At 38.3% G+C, this 15,454-nt stretch overlaps 1 protein-coding gene across 1 annotated transcript in view; it reads right to left on the reverse strand.

The window, feature by feature from the left end:
• Positions 1-9,157: 9,157 nt before the first annotated feature.
• The window catches only part of SLC15A2 (solute carrier family 15 member 2), a 46,379-nt gene continuing 40,082 nt past the window's right edge, over positions 9,158-15,454 (reverse strand). Inside the window, exons 20-22 of the mRNA XM_057697533.1 lie at positions 12,280-12,426; positions 11,582-11,686; positions 9,158-11,259 (exon numbers count right to left, since the gene is read on the reverse strand). Of these exons, the coding sequence (XP_057553516.1) occupies positions 11,083-11,259; positions 11,582-11,686; positions 12,280-12,426 (429 nt within the window). The 3' untranslated portion in view covers positions 9,158-11,082. The remainder of the gene's footprint in view (positions 11,260-11,581; positions 11,687-12,279; positions 12,427-15,454) is intronic.

Raw genomic sequence — 15,454 nt, forward strand, 5'->3', positions numbered from 1 at the left:
AATCTCCTTGGTTTTCAATATGCTTTGTCCAGCTGTCAACAAACTTTCATATTCCCTCATTAAAAAATGTTTTAGGCTCAGCTGCAAGCCATGAATGCACTGCTGTCTTTACTTCTTCATCAGAAGTGAACCCAGCTCCTTCCTGATGGCTAACCCTTGTGTGAACTTCCTTGACCTTCTCTATACACTCATACACAGTTTTTCGCGACAAAACACTTTCTTCATACTGTGCATAAAGTCTTCGATAAATAACGGCACCAGGTATACCCTCAGACCACAAAAAAACGAATCACTGCATACTGCTCTTCTTTTGTGCAAATCACAAATGGGGCATCCATTTTTGCTGACACCACAGTTACAAATGAACTGATGTAACACATTCACACCTGCACAGCAGTGACTAGGGAGACAGTAGCCTTGAATGGAAAGCGCTGATAAGAGAGTGTGGCCAACAGAAGTTTTAATATAACTGGATTGCAGATAGTTTTTGACTCACCCTGTACTTTTGCACCAGTCTTATTCCTGTCCTTTGTTTTCTCCTTCCTTGTTTTGCCTGTATCCAATTTAAATTTTCTTATATAGTATGTATCCATTAAAGCCACTTTAACTGCTTCTTGGGAACAGTACAGTACATAAATAAGAAGTGAAAGGCACTTGGACTGAGGATTCTGCCCCAAATATCTTTGTTGATGCATGTGATTAAATTAAGCCTTCTTCCTGACTAAAGCTCAGAGAAGAGCCAGGCCAACCTTATAGTTCTGGAGCCACCTTTCTCCTGGCACCACTCAGCCTTGCAGAGTTGAGCTTTCTCAATCAAAGGCATCCAGGACGGTTTTGCCACTCCTGTGCCCCAGGAGGGAGGGTCTGTGCCTCTCTGTAATAGTCCCTACCTCTGTCTCTCATTTTCCTTAGAACCTCTGGTGGCCCATTAATCCATTTGTGCTTCATGTAGAGACTCTTCTTGAGCAGACTGTAAGAAGATGGCCTGAAAGGAAGTGTCTGTGTGTGTGTGTGTGTGTGTGTGTTCCTCAACATTATCTTTATGTGTTTGGCCTTAAGTTCATTTTAGATCCTTTTGTATTGATATCTATTTTTATCCCAGTCTAATTAATTACATACTGAGAATCTTGGATAAATACCTGCAATGGGAAAAGATTTCTTTGGGATTTTTTTATATCCATAATGTAACTGAGTCTAAACTAGCAAAACAGAAAAAATAAAATTTTAATGGATAATTCAGTATCTGAAGGACTTGTGGTCTGGACAAGATGGCATAGACCTCTTTTTCCCTGCTCCTCCTCAGTAAGAAAAGCTTAATAAATCCTAGAAATTACACAATGAAAAAGCAAAGGATAATTCTGAAGAGTGCTAAGAATAATATGAACTGGTTTGGGAACACAGGACCAGATGACAACACAGAGGCAGGGCATCTTGAGTCCGCCAACCAACCGAAGGCAACCACCCAGACCTGGTGTTTTTCCAACTTCCCAGCTGGCAACAGAAGGTAGTTCAGTAGCTTGTTCTTTCCCCTGGATCTAGTGCGAGTCCCTCTGACAACTTCAGGCACAGGGGACCAACTGTGAGTCCTGCCAAAAACAAGTGAGCAGGGGAAGCATTCTCCTTGTCTGCTGGGCCTGAGACTCCTCTTTTCTATGGAGAGATGCTGATGTGGATGTGAGGAACCAGTGAGAGACATCCAGATAAAGCAGGTGGCCCAGCTGGGGAAGCCTCTTTGTCCCCAAAGGCCAGAGACACTAGGACTGACTGGTGGAACCAGGAAAAAGAACCTGTCACAGCTAGCAGCGTGGTCCCAGAAATTACTTTGTCTCTCCTCCCTGCCCAGAGAAACCTGGGTAGCTGGGGGAAGGGGGGGCAGTTATTAATAGAAGGATTTCCCTGCCTGCCTCCCTCACCAAGAGGTATCTGGCAACCCAGCCAGAGGAAATTTCAACCCTCAGGCAGTCACAAAGTCTCTGAAAATTACTGTTATTGGAATCACAGCACACAAAAATAGGCTAAGATTCATATGTTAAACCTAAATAGAGTAACTTCCTGTAAAATGAAATATTTAACTAGGAGCCAGACTGTCCTAACGCAATAGACAAAATGTCCAGGATATAAATTAAGAACCTAGAAAATCACAACTTGAATGAAAAGTGAAATCAACTGATGCCAACACAGATGAATCAGATGTTGGAATTATCTGATAAGAGTCTTAAGGCAATTCTATGAGGCCACCATCACCCTGATACCAAAACCAGGCAAAGATATCACAAAAAAAGAAAATTACAGGCCAGTATCACTGATGAATATAGATGCAAAAAGCCTCAACAAAATGCTAGCAAACAGAATCCAACAGCACATTAAAAAGCTGATACACCATGATCAAGTGGGGTTTATACCTGGAATGCAAGGATTCTTCAATGTGATATATCATATTAACAAATTGAAGGATAAAAACCATATGATAATCTCAAAAAATGCAGAAAAAGCTTTTGACAAAATTCAACATCCATTTATGATAAAAACTCTCCAGTAAATGGGCATAGAAGGAAATTCCCTCAACATAATAAAAGCCATATATGACAAACCAATAGCCAACATCATTCTCAATGGTGAAAAACTGAAAGCATACCTCCTAATGAAAGAAAAGGAATCCAAATTGGAAAAGAAGAAGTAAAATTGTTACTCTTTGCAGATGACATGATATTATACATAGAAAACCCGAAAGATGCTACCAGAAAACTGCTAGCACTAATTGATGAGTTTAGTAAAGTAGCAGGATACAGAATTAATGCACAGAAATCTCTTGCATTCCTACACACTAACAATGAAAGAGCAGAAAGAGAAATTAAGGAAACACTTCCATTTACCATTGCAACACAAAGAATAAAAAACCTAGGAATAAACCTGCCTAAGGAGGCAAAAGACCTGTATGCAGAAAACTATAAGACACTGATGAAAGAAATCAAAGACAATACAAACAGATGGAAGGACATACCATGTTCTTGGATTGGAAGAATCATCATTGTGAAAATGACTATACTACCCAAAGAAATTTACAGATTCAGCACAATCCCTATCAAATTACCAATGGCATTTTTCACAGAACTAGAACAAGAAATCTTACAATTTGTATGCAAACACAAAAGACCCCAAATAGCCAAAGCAGTCTTGAGAAGGAAAGACGGAGTTGGTGGAATCAGGCTCCCTGAATTCAAACTATACTACAAGTCTACAGTGATCAAGACAGTATGGTACTGGCACAAAAACAGAAATATAGATCAATGGAACAGAATAGAGAGCCCAGAGGTAAACCCATGCACATATGGGCACCTTATCTTTGACAAAGGAGGCAAGAATATACAATGGGAAAAAGACAGCCTCTTCAATAAGTGGTGCTGAGAAAATTGGACAGCAACATGTAAAGAATGAAATTAGAACCCTTCCTAACACCATACACAAAAATAAACTGAAAATGGATTAAAGACATAAATGTAAGGCCAGACACTATAAAACTCTTAGATGAAAACATAGGCAGAACCCTCTGTGACATCCATCAAAGCAAGATCCTTTTTGACCCACCTCCTAGAATCATGGAAATAAAATCAAGAATAAATAAATGGGACCTAAGGAAACTTAAAAGCTTTTGCACAGCAAACGAAATCATAAACAAGAGAAGAAGGCAACCCTCAGAATGGGAGAAAATACTTGTCAATGAAGCAACGGACAAAAAATTAATCTCCAAAATATACAAACAGCTCATGCAGCTTAATACCAAAAAAGCAAATAAACCAAACCACAAATGGGTGGAAGACCTAAATAGACATTTCTCCAAAGAAGACAAGCAGATGGCTAACAAACACATGAAAAGATGCTCAAATCACTAATCATTAGAGAAATGCAAGTCAAAGCCACAATGAGGTATCACCTCACACCAGTCAGAATGGCCATCATCAAAACATTTAGAAACAAGAAATGTTGGAGAGGATGTGGAGAAAAGGGGACTCTCCTGCGCTATTGGTGGGAATGTAAGTTGGTACAGCCACTATGGAAAATAGTTTGGAGGTTCCTTTAAAAACTAAAAATGGAACTACCATATGACCCAGTAATCCCACTCCTGGGCATATACCCTGAGAAAACCATAATCCAAAAAGAAACATATACCACAATGTTCACTGCAGCACTATTTACAATAGCCACGACATGGAAGCAACCTAGATGCCCATCAACAGATGAATGGATAAAGAAGATGTGGCATATATATACAATGGACTATTACTCAGCCATAAAAAGGAATGAAATGGAGCTATATGTAATGAGGTGAATAGACCTAGAGTCTGTCATACAGAGTGAAGTAAAGCCAGAAAGAAAATACAAATACTGTATGCTAACTCATATATATGGGATCTAAAAAAAAAAAAAAGGTACCGATGAACCCAGTGACAGGGCAAGAATAAAGATGCAGATGTAGACAATGGACTGAAGGACACGGGGTTGGGGGGGCGGGGGGTGAAGGGGAAGCTGGGAAGACGTGAGAGAGTAGCATGGACATACATACACTACCAACTGTAAAATAGATAGCTAGTAGGAAGTTGCTGTATAACAAAGGGAGATCAATTCAATGATGGGTGATGCCTTAGAGGGCCAGGACAGGGGTAGCAGGAGGGAGTCACGGGAGGGAGGGGATATGGGGATATATGTATAAATACAGCTGATTCACTTTGGTGTACCTCAAAAGCTGGTACAAGAGTGGAAAGCAATTACATTCCAATAAAGAGCTTAAAAAAAAAAAGAAGCTTTAGTAGAGATAAAGAAGGACATGACATAATAATAAAGTAACCAATTCATCATAAATGATATAACAATTATAAATCTATATGTAACATGACATAGCAGTAGACAGAAGTAGACAAATCTACAATCATAGCAAGAGATGTTTGCTCTAATGGACATATACAGAACATAGCATCTGATAAGACAGAATGTGTATCTTTTCAAGCGTACATGTACTGCTTCCCAAAATTTACCTGGATGAGATCCTGGCTTATAAAACAAGCCTCGACAAATTTCATTTCATTCAGAATATATTTTCTGACTCCAGTGGAATTAAGGTAGACATTAATAACAAAAGGATATTTTAGACTATTTTTAAATTTTTGAAAATTAAGCAGTACACTTACCAAATAACCCATAGGTCAAAGAAGAAATCACAAATGAAATTAGAAAGTATTTTAAACTGAATTATAATGAAAATGCAGCATAATAAAAACTAACAGGATCCTGCAGTTTAGCAGAGGAAATGAAACAACCTGTGCTACAAGATAGAAAATGATGACTGTCTTCCACCAAATAACAAATAGACCACTAGCGAGGTTTCCAGATTGGAACAATCATGTGTATCCCAGTGGTGCATCAGAAAAGACTTCATAAAAGTGGTAGCATTTGAATGGCATTTTAAAGGCCAAATATGATGAAAACAGAGAGCTATAAGGATAGAGTAAAAACGAAGGAAAACAAAACCAAACCCAAAAAACCTAGTATGTTGGAATTAGAGGAAATTAATAAAGTTATTTAAAAAACACTATTATCCTAAAAACATATAAAAAAGTGAAAAATAAATAATCCAAGTATCTATCTCAAGAAGTTAGAAAGAGCAAAATAAATTAAACCCAAAGAAAGTAAAAGGAATCACATTAAAAAAAAAAGATTCAAGGTTAGGAAAGCTCAGTATTATGAAGATGCCAACTCTCCCCAAACTGACCTATTGATGTGATAAAATCCCAATTAAGTTCTCAACAGATCTGTGTGTTTGGGGGGAGGGAGGGGGGGCAACTTGACAGGGGCCAGTGGCAGGGATGAAACTAGTTAGGTAGGTAGGGACAAGGTCAGATGGGCTTGTTGAGGAGTTAGAAGTTTATCTTTAGAGTGAACGGGGAACAATGAAGTATTTTTAAGCAGTAAAGCAACATGAGTTACGTTGTAAGAAAGATCATATTGCCAGTAATGTAGGAAACAATTGGAGGCCACAAAGTAAGCTTAAAAGGCTCTTTTAATAATCTAGAGAGATGATGGTGGCTTTAACTGCTATAGTGGCAGGGGGAAAGGAGAGAAACGGACAGATTTGAAACCTACTATGTAAGTAGAATCTCTAAGACTTATTCATAGATTGAATATGTGTGAAGTGGCGGAGGGAGGAATCATGGAAAATGCCTAAATTGCTAATTTGGAAAATGGGTAAATGGTGTTGAATTTTGAACTCCATAATCATAGTCTTGTGACTTTTTCCTGCACTCCCAGGCAGCCCACAAATAGGAATAAAAGTAATGGATATATTTGCTTTGTGGTAGAAGAGATTGATAGACATGTTGAAAGGTGAAGAAGGCCAAACATTCTGAGGTGGTAGCAAATGCATAATTAAAACACAGAGCTAAAATAATGGACCATGAGGTCCAAGCCAGTTTCATGGCCAGACTAGCACATACTATGAGAGAACTAAGATGTGTCAATTGGAGGTTACAATGAAGATGAACAATGAAGTCAATAGAGGGGGGAGGAAAAGTTGTACAAGGACAGAAGGTCTCAAAATTGGAGATTGTGGAAGTAGAGTCTTTGAAGGTATGTTTAAGTTTAAGATATAGTTGAGTTTGAGGATGACTGAATTACCCTAGATAAAATAAAATGGAGATCACTGGCATTAAAAAGGACTCAAAGAATTGGTGTTAATGTTTATGTCTATGGATGTGGAAGACTCCAGCATATCGTTATATACTTCTCCAGCCTTATCTCCCACAACTATTCTGTATACACTCTACGCCACACAAATCAGGCTACTCATCATTTTCCCAGTGTTTTGTTTTCCTGCCTCTTCACCTTTGCTTGTGATGGACTCTCTACCTGGAATGCTTTCTTGTCCCTTGCTTCCAAGTCCAAATTCTAGTCACCTTCAAGGTCAAGCCTAATACACTATCTACTCCATGAATCCTTCCCTAATTCCCATGGCCAGAAGTAATCTCTCTTTCTTATGAAATTTAGGAACATTTTGTAATTTCCTTGGCACAGGTGACATTCTGTCTTCAGTAAACAGGATTCAAATAATGCATGTGAAAAGTAAAATGCTAAACAAAATTATTACACTAATTTTTACTTACATGATAGTTATTTATGTACATGCCTTATCTTCCTCCTGCAGAATCCTTAAGAGTAGGGCCTCTTTTTATTTATTCCAATTTATTTCTCCCATAGCTCCTGACATAATGTCTCTCAGGTTAAAAAAAGAAAGGTACATTAAATTGAATTCAACCATGGAGGCAAAAGAATTCAGGCAAACTTACATAGAAATTACCAGAACCCAGGTTTCCTAAGAGGAACGTGTGCTTCCTTTAGGTCAAGGATTTTGTTGTTTCAATTTACTTTTATCTAATTGTAATAAACAATGTATAATCAAATCACATTCTCCTGGTTTTCCTCTTACTTCCTAAATTACCCACTCTCATCACCTTTCTGGATCCTCCTCTTCTCGATCTCTAATTTGGGAAACCCCAGGACTAGACCTTGAACCTCTTCTCTGTATACATTTACTTCTTAGGATATCTTCTCCAGTGTCATGCCCTTAAATAAGGTTTATATGCTGATGATTCTCAAGTTTATACACCCAGCCCCAGGCTCTTAACTGAACTTCAGACTCATAAAACTGCCAGCTCAACATCTCTGATTGGATACCTTATTGGCATCTGAAGTTCAACATGCACAAAACTCTTAGTTACTTCACATCCCAAATCTATTCTTGCCCTAATCTTCCCTACTCTCAGAAAATTGCACCATCATTCATCCTCATTACTCGAGCCTTCAAATTGAAGAGTCAACATTGATTTCTTTCTTTCAAATCATAGGTGCAAAGCACACACAATTCATGTCAGTCCTACCTTAAAGATAAATTCCAAGTCAAACCATTTCTCCCCACCTCCACTGCTACCATCTTGTCCAAATATCAATCATGTTTTACCAGGATTATTATAAATCTCTCCTAATTGGACTCCCTGCTCTACAGACGTTCCTTCCTGCTTACAGACAATTCCCTACTTAGCAACCAGAGTGATCTTAGAGAATCACATTATGTCACTCCCATGTTCTAAAGCTCCAACGGTTTCACATCTCACTTAGAATAACATCAAAATGTCTTACCATGGCCACAAGGCTCCACATGATCTGGTCCCAAGCTTCCTGGGACTGCATCTTCTACCTCTTTATACCTTACTTACTCCAGTCCTGTCATACTGTCCTTCTTGCTCTTCCTCAATATTCCATTACTTCCTCAACCCCTGTGTAGTCTCTAAGATCCTGACAACCAGTCAGGATACCTGAGGTAACCTTGCACACCAGAATAATCTGGTATACCAGATTATTTATCTTTGTTTTTCCAACACCTAACTCGATGAATGGCACATAGTGAAACCCAAAGATGTATTTGAATTAAAAAAATAACTCTCTTAAAAATTTTTGAGGTTTTAGCCAACCATGTTGTTAAAATGTAAGCCTACATTGTGATGTGGTTGACAAAAACATCTAATGTTACCTAATGCTGCATTAACAGAAGTGTATTGTTTGGAGAAAGACTAGTTCTTCTGGTCCGACCACTTCTGGAATGTTGTATATATTTGGCTTCAGATATCACATATTAAGAAGGATTCTGACCCACTGTTGCATTTCAGGCAAAGGATATTTTTCAGAAGTGGAAAACACAGTTGTGAAAGGACTGGACTATGCCCTGTGAAAAACCATGAAAAAAAATTGAGAATCTTTACCTTGATGAATACTTACTTGAGGACTGGGAAAGTCACATGAAAATCCTCCCCAAATAGCAAAAAGTCTGCCACATAAAAGAGGGGTTTATGCTTATTCTTGTTAGCCATAAAGGAAAGACCCAGTGGTAGGAGGTTCCAAAGAGAAAGCTTTCAGTGCAAGATAAGGAAGAACTGTCTGCCAGTTTTTCCCAAGCCCGTGTGCTGCAGGACACTATATCATCTGAGGCTAAACAAGATGTCTTGTTTCTACTGAATGATTTCTCAGAATCCTTAATATGCAAATATTAAGAAGATATGTTTCATTTCTAAAATGTATTTATCCATAGAAACTTTTATTCACAGAGCACTGTTAATATCTCTTGAAACAATAGTTCATAGAACAGATTGAGTTAAAACTGCTCAAAAATGAACAGAGTATCTTCTGAAGAAGCACAGTCATGTTCACATTAAGATGTCTGTGGAAACTGGATGGTGTTGCTGTTACTTCGGTACTTCTGAAAACTTGATAATTAAGACTAGAGTATTAAAGCTTGGGAAACTGGAGCAACTTTCCTTGTTACATTTACAGCATGAAACTGACTCAACACAGTTCTAGATGAGAATAATGGAGCAAAAGCAATGGAAATGAGGCTCTTTAGGATGGTTGTTCTAAACTTTTTCCCCAGCAATACGCTGTAGAGCATGATGTTCCCATGTCTGTCCACTGATTCATTCATTGTGTGCAACGTAATTTTTCTCAACATTTTTCATCAACATAGCAACAAACAAACAAAAGTGGTCGTGTCATGTTCTACCACTCCTTCCCTCAACCCACAGATTTTTTTTTTTAATTTATTTATTTTATTGGCTGTGTTGGGTCTTTTTTTTGCTGTGCATGGGCTTCCTTTCTAGCTGCGGTGAGTGGGGGCTGCTCTTCATTGTGGTGTGCGGGCTCCTCATTGGCGTGGCTTCTCTTGTTGCAGAGCACAGGCTCTAGGCGCGTGGGCTTCAGTAGTTGCAGCACATGGGCTCAATAGTTGTGGCTCACGGGCTCTAAAGTGCAGGCTCAATAGTTGCAGCACACGGGCTTAGTTGCTCCGCGGCATGTGGGATCTTCCTGGAGCAGGGATCGAACCCGTGTCCCCTGCATTGACAGGCGGATTCTCAACCACTGCGCCACCTAGGAAGCCCTCAACCCACAGATTTTGATAGAATCCTGGTATGGGACCATGTCCCCATTGAGCGTTGCCATTTTAGAAGCTCAAACTTAGAGTATTAATATAACTTTTTTTAATAAACAGGGAAATCCAGGCCTAAATGAAGAAACGGCATTTTAAAATTTTGGGAAAAGTAAAACGGGAAACATTGTCAAAACGGATCCACTACTTTAAGGCTGAAGGAAGTACTAATAAAAATGGAAGTTGTATTCATAAAAATACTGTTGTTATTAAATATTTGTTGCAGAAAGGCATTAGTGTCTATACAACTGTCCACAGGAGGGCACAGTCTAGGGCTGAAACACTGTAGTCCCTAAGAAGAATGTACACTGTAGGAGAAGGGCTCACCAGGATTTGTACAATTTATACTTGTTCTCTTTTCCAGAACCTTGTTTACTATCTTTAATTTGGTTTCCAAGGATCTATCAGTACTGAGAAAGGGGTGTTTGGGTTAGATAAAGTACTGCAATTATCAGAAAGATACATCTTATCTTGTGTGTTAATATAATGTCATTTTATCTGTACTGAAAAATTTACTAAGGTCTTAGTAAATCTGGATAGCTGACAAGCCAGGCCCTGGACCACATCACACCAGACATACTAATTCTTGAGGTCCTTGTAAACAGTACAATTACACTGCTAATGAAGAGACTTGAAATATCATTTCTCTGTTATGCTGCAATTTTGCCCCTAAATCAGCGCTTCCAAAAGTGGGGTCATCAGTTCTAAATGGCAGGTGAAAGAATTCCTACATAACTTTGATAACCACAGACACTAATCTCAATTATACATTTGTGTTTTTCATGGCCATTTGGAGATAGCAGGCCAGCTTTAGCAACACTACACAAGGTGTAGCGAGTTCACTGACAGATGGGAAGACATAGAGTCTCGGGGGCCTTGCTTTAATGTACTGAGAAACCCAGTCCTAGAAATGCCTCTAGCATGGGAGGAAAATAGAGGAGATCATCTCAGATATGATGCTACTTCTCTCTTCTAACCAAGTCGGAGTGAAAAATGCTTGAAGGTGGTGATGGCCAAGACCAGAGTCAGGAACTGGGGTCTGGGCAGAGTCCAGGGAGCCATTAGAGCTTTGTCTTCTTGGTCTCCAGGTTGATCATGTTTCCTTGGATTTGCGGAGTCTGCTTATCTGCTGACCCCTGAATAGCCTCTGGCTTTATAGGAACATAGTAGTAGCCCATGATGGAGAAGATCAGGCAGACCGCCAGCAGGAGGCAGGAAAACAAAATGAATTCAGCCCACTGCAGGAAGAAATATATATAAGAGAAGAATATGGAGAACCTGAAACTAAAGGGATCTTTATAGGATGAGGACTGGGGAGCAGACTCACCCAGGGTCACCTGTTTTCAAAGAGCTTTGGTAGGAGAAGACAGGGCTCACTGGCCTCTCCTCCCATGTGCCTATGGTGGTCATTATTGCCACTTACATGTCTATTTTCCTTCCTAATATCTAATCCATCTCAAGTCAGAGGGCGGGTGGGGAATGTGGGAGACAAAGGGAGGAGAAGGAGTTGGAGGGAAATGGCTGGGTACACACGTGCTCCTGCTTCCCTTAGGTCCGTACCTGTACCAGGCTGCTGAACTGCGCCACAATAAGCACAATGATGTTCCCAACTGCAACTGTCAACAGCCAGGCTGCCTGGAGTACGGACTTCATGCTAGTGGGAGCCTAGAGAGGACACAGACCTGTGAGTAAACAAACTCTCTACACCACCCTCATGCCCCATGCATCTATCCAGAAAACTCCTCCCATGAAAACTTCCAGATTTGAACTTCCCCTGCTAAGTTCACCTGCCACATTGATTCAGGGGATGGTAATAATGTTCACAGTAACTGTAAGATGGAGCTCTTAACCGAATATTGTAATTCATTATGTCATACAATCTTCATTACGACCCTAAGGGGTAAGTTCTATCACTATTCTTACTTTATACAAGAGAAAAATAGCATTAGAGAGATGATAATTCACTTGCTCAAGGTTACACACTAGGTGTGCAGCCAAAATCGGAACATGGCAGTTTGATCCCACAGCTCTTATTCTTAATGTTTAAGTATCCTTTTCTGGATCCCAAACAGCATAAGGATCCAGCCTGCCATGATCCTAGAAATCAAGTTGATGCTCTGTTCAGGATTATAAGGAATCTAAGGCCAAAAAATATGCAGGCCTTGACGAGGGTCACATACCTAATTAAGGCAGTGCCAGGATTAAAACTCCATTCTCTGAGCAATAGCCCACCTCTATTTACACTTGCAAAAACCTACCTGAGAATAAGAAAATTCAAGTCCTGTGACAGAGAACATGACCTCCCCAGCTGTAACAAAGGCATATTGTGGTAGCTGCCATGCGATGGACATTTTGTTGGCTGAGATGTATTCCATCTTCCAGGCCTGAGGACCCTGATTGGTGGTCTTAGTGAGGGAAAGAAGAAATGGGCTTGTCAGGAGTCTCAAGTAAATAGTCCTGGCCTACAACATTTTATGATCTTATATTCATCCACTCGTATTTTCAGCCTTGTGCTACTGTCAAGAGATTGACCAATTTCTACAAAATTAGTTTTCTGAAATTCCTTTTGGTAACACTGCACTCACTTTCCTGGCTTCAGTCAATCAGATACCATTACTGCAGAGCCCTTAAACGGTAGCCTGTTTTGATACTGTAGTTTGGATTCCCACCATTTTGACCTACTGGGTATTTTGATCCTGGCCAACACTTTAAATGTAAAATGGCATCTGAATTATACAAACACAATGAATTTTCAGAAGAGCATGTACTTAAGTAAAGTTTAATTCCTTTTTCAATTTTCTGTGTAAGTACAATTAAGCTATTTCTAACAATTTCCATTTAAATATCTATTTTACTAAAATTACGTTTTATCAGAATGAATTATTTTCTTGGTAACCCTTACATTGAAGATTTTCTTGATTAATTTTTAAAAATCCATAGCAAATACCACCTGCTATTTTGAATTCTACTACTGGCCATTCTTTTTGAATTCAAATCTTACACATTCAAATTCTGTCAAAAAGATGCAATTCTTCTGTAAAATTCTGTTCAAAAAGAATCTTTTCAGGGTCAATTTTTTGTTATTAATGTTACAAAATATACACAATTCTACAATCTTTTTTTTTTTTTGTCTAAAATCACTGTTACTACATGCAGGTTTTTAGCTATAGCTTGTTTTACTTTATATAGATTATATTTACTAATATTTCTTATAATAAATGGAATGAAATTTTTTGAATTACTTATTTTTCTTGGAGCAAAACCAAGTTATTATGTAGTGTTATTAGATAGCAGGTATAATATTTGGATATATCATGAGATAAAAATAGCAGAGCTAAAACATCTAGGTCAAAAGTCCCTGAAATCAAAAGTCTTTGATGTCCAAATACCTTTGATTCTCTGAGTCAAAGGCTACTGCATTCTAAATATAGTAGACAAATGTTGCTTCAGTTGATATTGTGAACAATACCTAGGCATATATTGGATTTTCTTAGCCTAATAGAAGACAGTGACCTGAGCTTGTAAATCAAGATCATATTCTCAGATACCCCAGGCAGGTAATTAAGGAAACAAAGCAGGCTGAATGGGAATGATAGGGACTCTGGTGAACTGGGCAGCACAGCCCCGTCTAAAGTGTACAGCCACTTTAGCAACAGCCAACTGACATGGTAATAGCTGTTACAAAGTCTTCTGATTTTGTTTTTAAGAAATGTTAGGAATCCAGCTTCTGAGGTGAAATCGCTTGAATGTTAAATACTATCAATTAATAATAATTATTATCATTTTTATCAAGACTGTACAGACCAAACAAAACAGAACTACATGAGGAACTGGGCCCTCAGGCCTCTAATTTATGATCTCACCTCTAGACAGTTATTAGATCCTGGCATTCAGAAACAATATGTATAGCCTCTATCTTGAGCAGCATGTAAGAGACAGAACAAACAAAAACAGTAATAACACCAGGAATGCAAATATTATGGGTTGAGTTGTGTCCCCTAAAACTCATATGTTGAAGTCCTAACCCCCAGTACCTAAGAATGTGACCTTATTTGGAAATAGGGTCATTGCAGATATAATTAGTCAAGGGAAAATGAGGTCATTAGAGTGGGCCCTAATCCAATATGACCTGTGTCCTCATAAGAGAAATCTGGACATAGACAAACATACAGGGAGAACTTGAGAAGGTGAAGGCAGAGACTGGAGTGATTCTTCTACACATCAAGAAACACCAAATATTGCCAGAAAACCACTAGAATCTAAAGGAAGCTAAATGAAACAGATTCTTTCTCACAGCTCTCAGAAGGAAACAACTCTACCAACACCTTGATCTTGGACTTCCACCCTTCGTGACTGTAAGACAATAAGTTTCTCTTGATTAAGTCACTCAGCTTGTGGTACTATGTTACAGGGGCCCTAGAAAACTAATACAACTCAGTTGGTTTAACATCGGAAAAATCAATTAATATAATATACCATATCAATAGAAAACCATATGATTATCTCAATATACACAGAAAAAACATTTGACAAAATTCAAACCCCCGCTTCATAGTAAAAAACAAACAAACAAAAACCACAACAAATTAGGAACAGAAGGGAACTTAACCTGATACCTGGTAAATAACATCTATGAAAACCCCAAAGCTAACATACATAGTAATAAAAGACTGAATTCTTTCCCAAGAGGATGTCTACTTTCACCATTTCTATTCAATACTATACTGAAGAGTCAAGCAAGAGCAATTAATTATTCAAGAGAAAGAAATAAAAGTCATCCACACTGAAAAGAAAGAAGTAAAGCTTCTTTATGCAGATGACATGATCTTACATGTAGAAAGTCTTAAGGGATCCACTAAAAAACTATTAAAACTAGCAAGTGAGTTCAGCAAAGTTGCAGGACACGATATCAATATCAATTGTATTTCTATGTATTTGCAATGAACAACTTAAAAATGAAATTAGGAAAATGATTCCATGAGCAACAGCAAAATAAAGAATAAAATACTTAGGAATACATTTAACAAAATAAATGTAAAATCTATACTCTAAAAACTACAAAATACTTTTTTAAAAAATTTAGGTCTTAAGACCTAAATAAATGGAAAGACATGGCATGTTCACTGATTAGGAGACAATATTGTTAAGACAGCAAAACTCCTCAAAATCATCTATAGGTTCATTGTAATCCCTATCAAAAATCCCAGCTGGCTTCTGATCCTAAGCTGATCCTAAAATTCATATGGAAATTCATGGGACCCTTAATAGTCAAACCAATCTTGAAAGGGAAGAACAAAGTTGAAAAACTCATACTTCCTGATTTTGAAATTTATTACAAAATAACAGTAATCAAGAGATTATTCTATTGGCACAAGAATAAATATATAGAACAATGGAATAGAATTGAGAATCCAGAAATAAGCCCTCACACTT

This window comes from Hippopotamus amphibius, chromosome 10, assembly GCF_030028045.1.
Source record: "Hippopotamus amphibius kiboko isolate mHipAmp2 chromosome 10, mHipAmp2.hap2, whole genome shotgun sequence".
NCBI lineage: Eukaryota > Metazoa > Chordata > Mammalia > Artiodactyla > Hippopotamidae > Hippopotamus > Hippopotamus amphibius.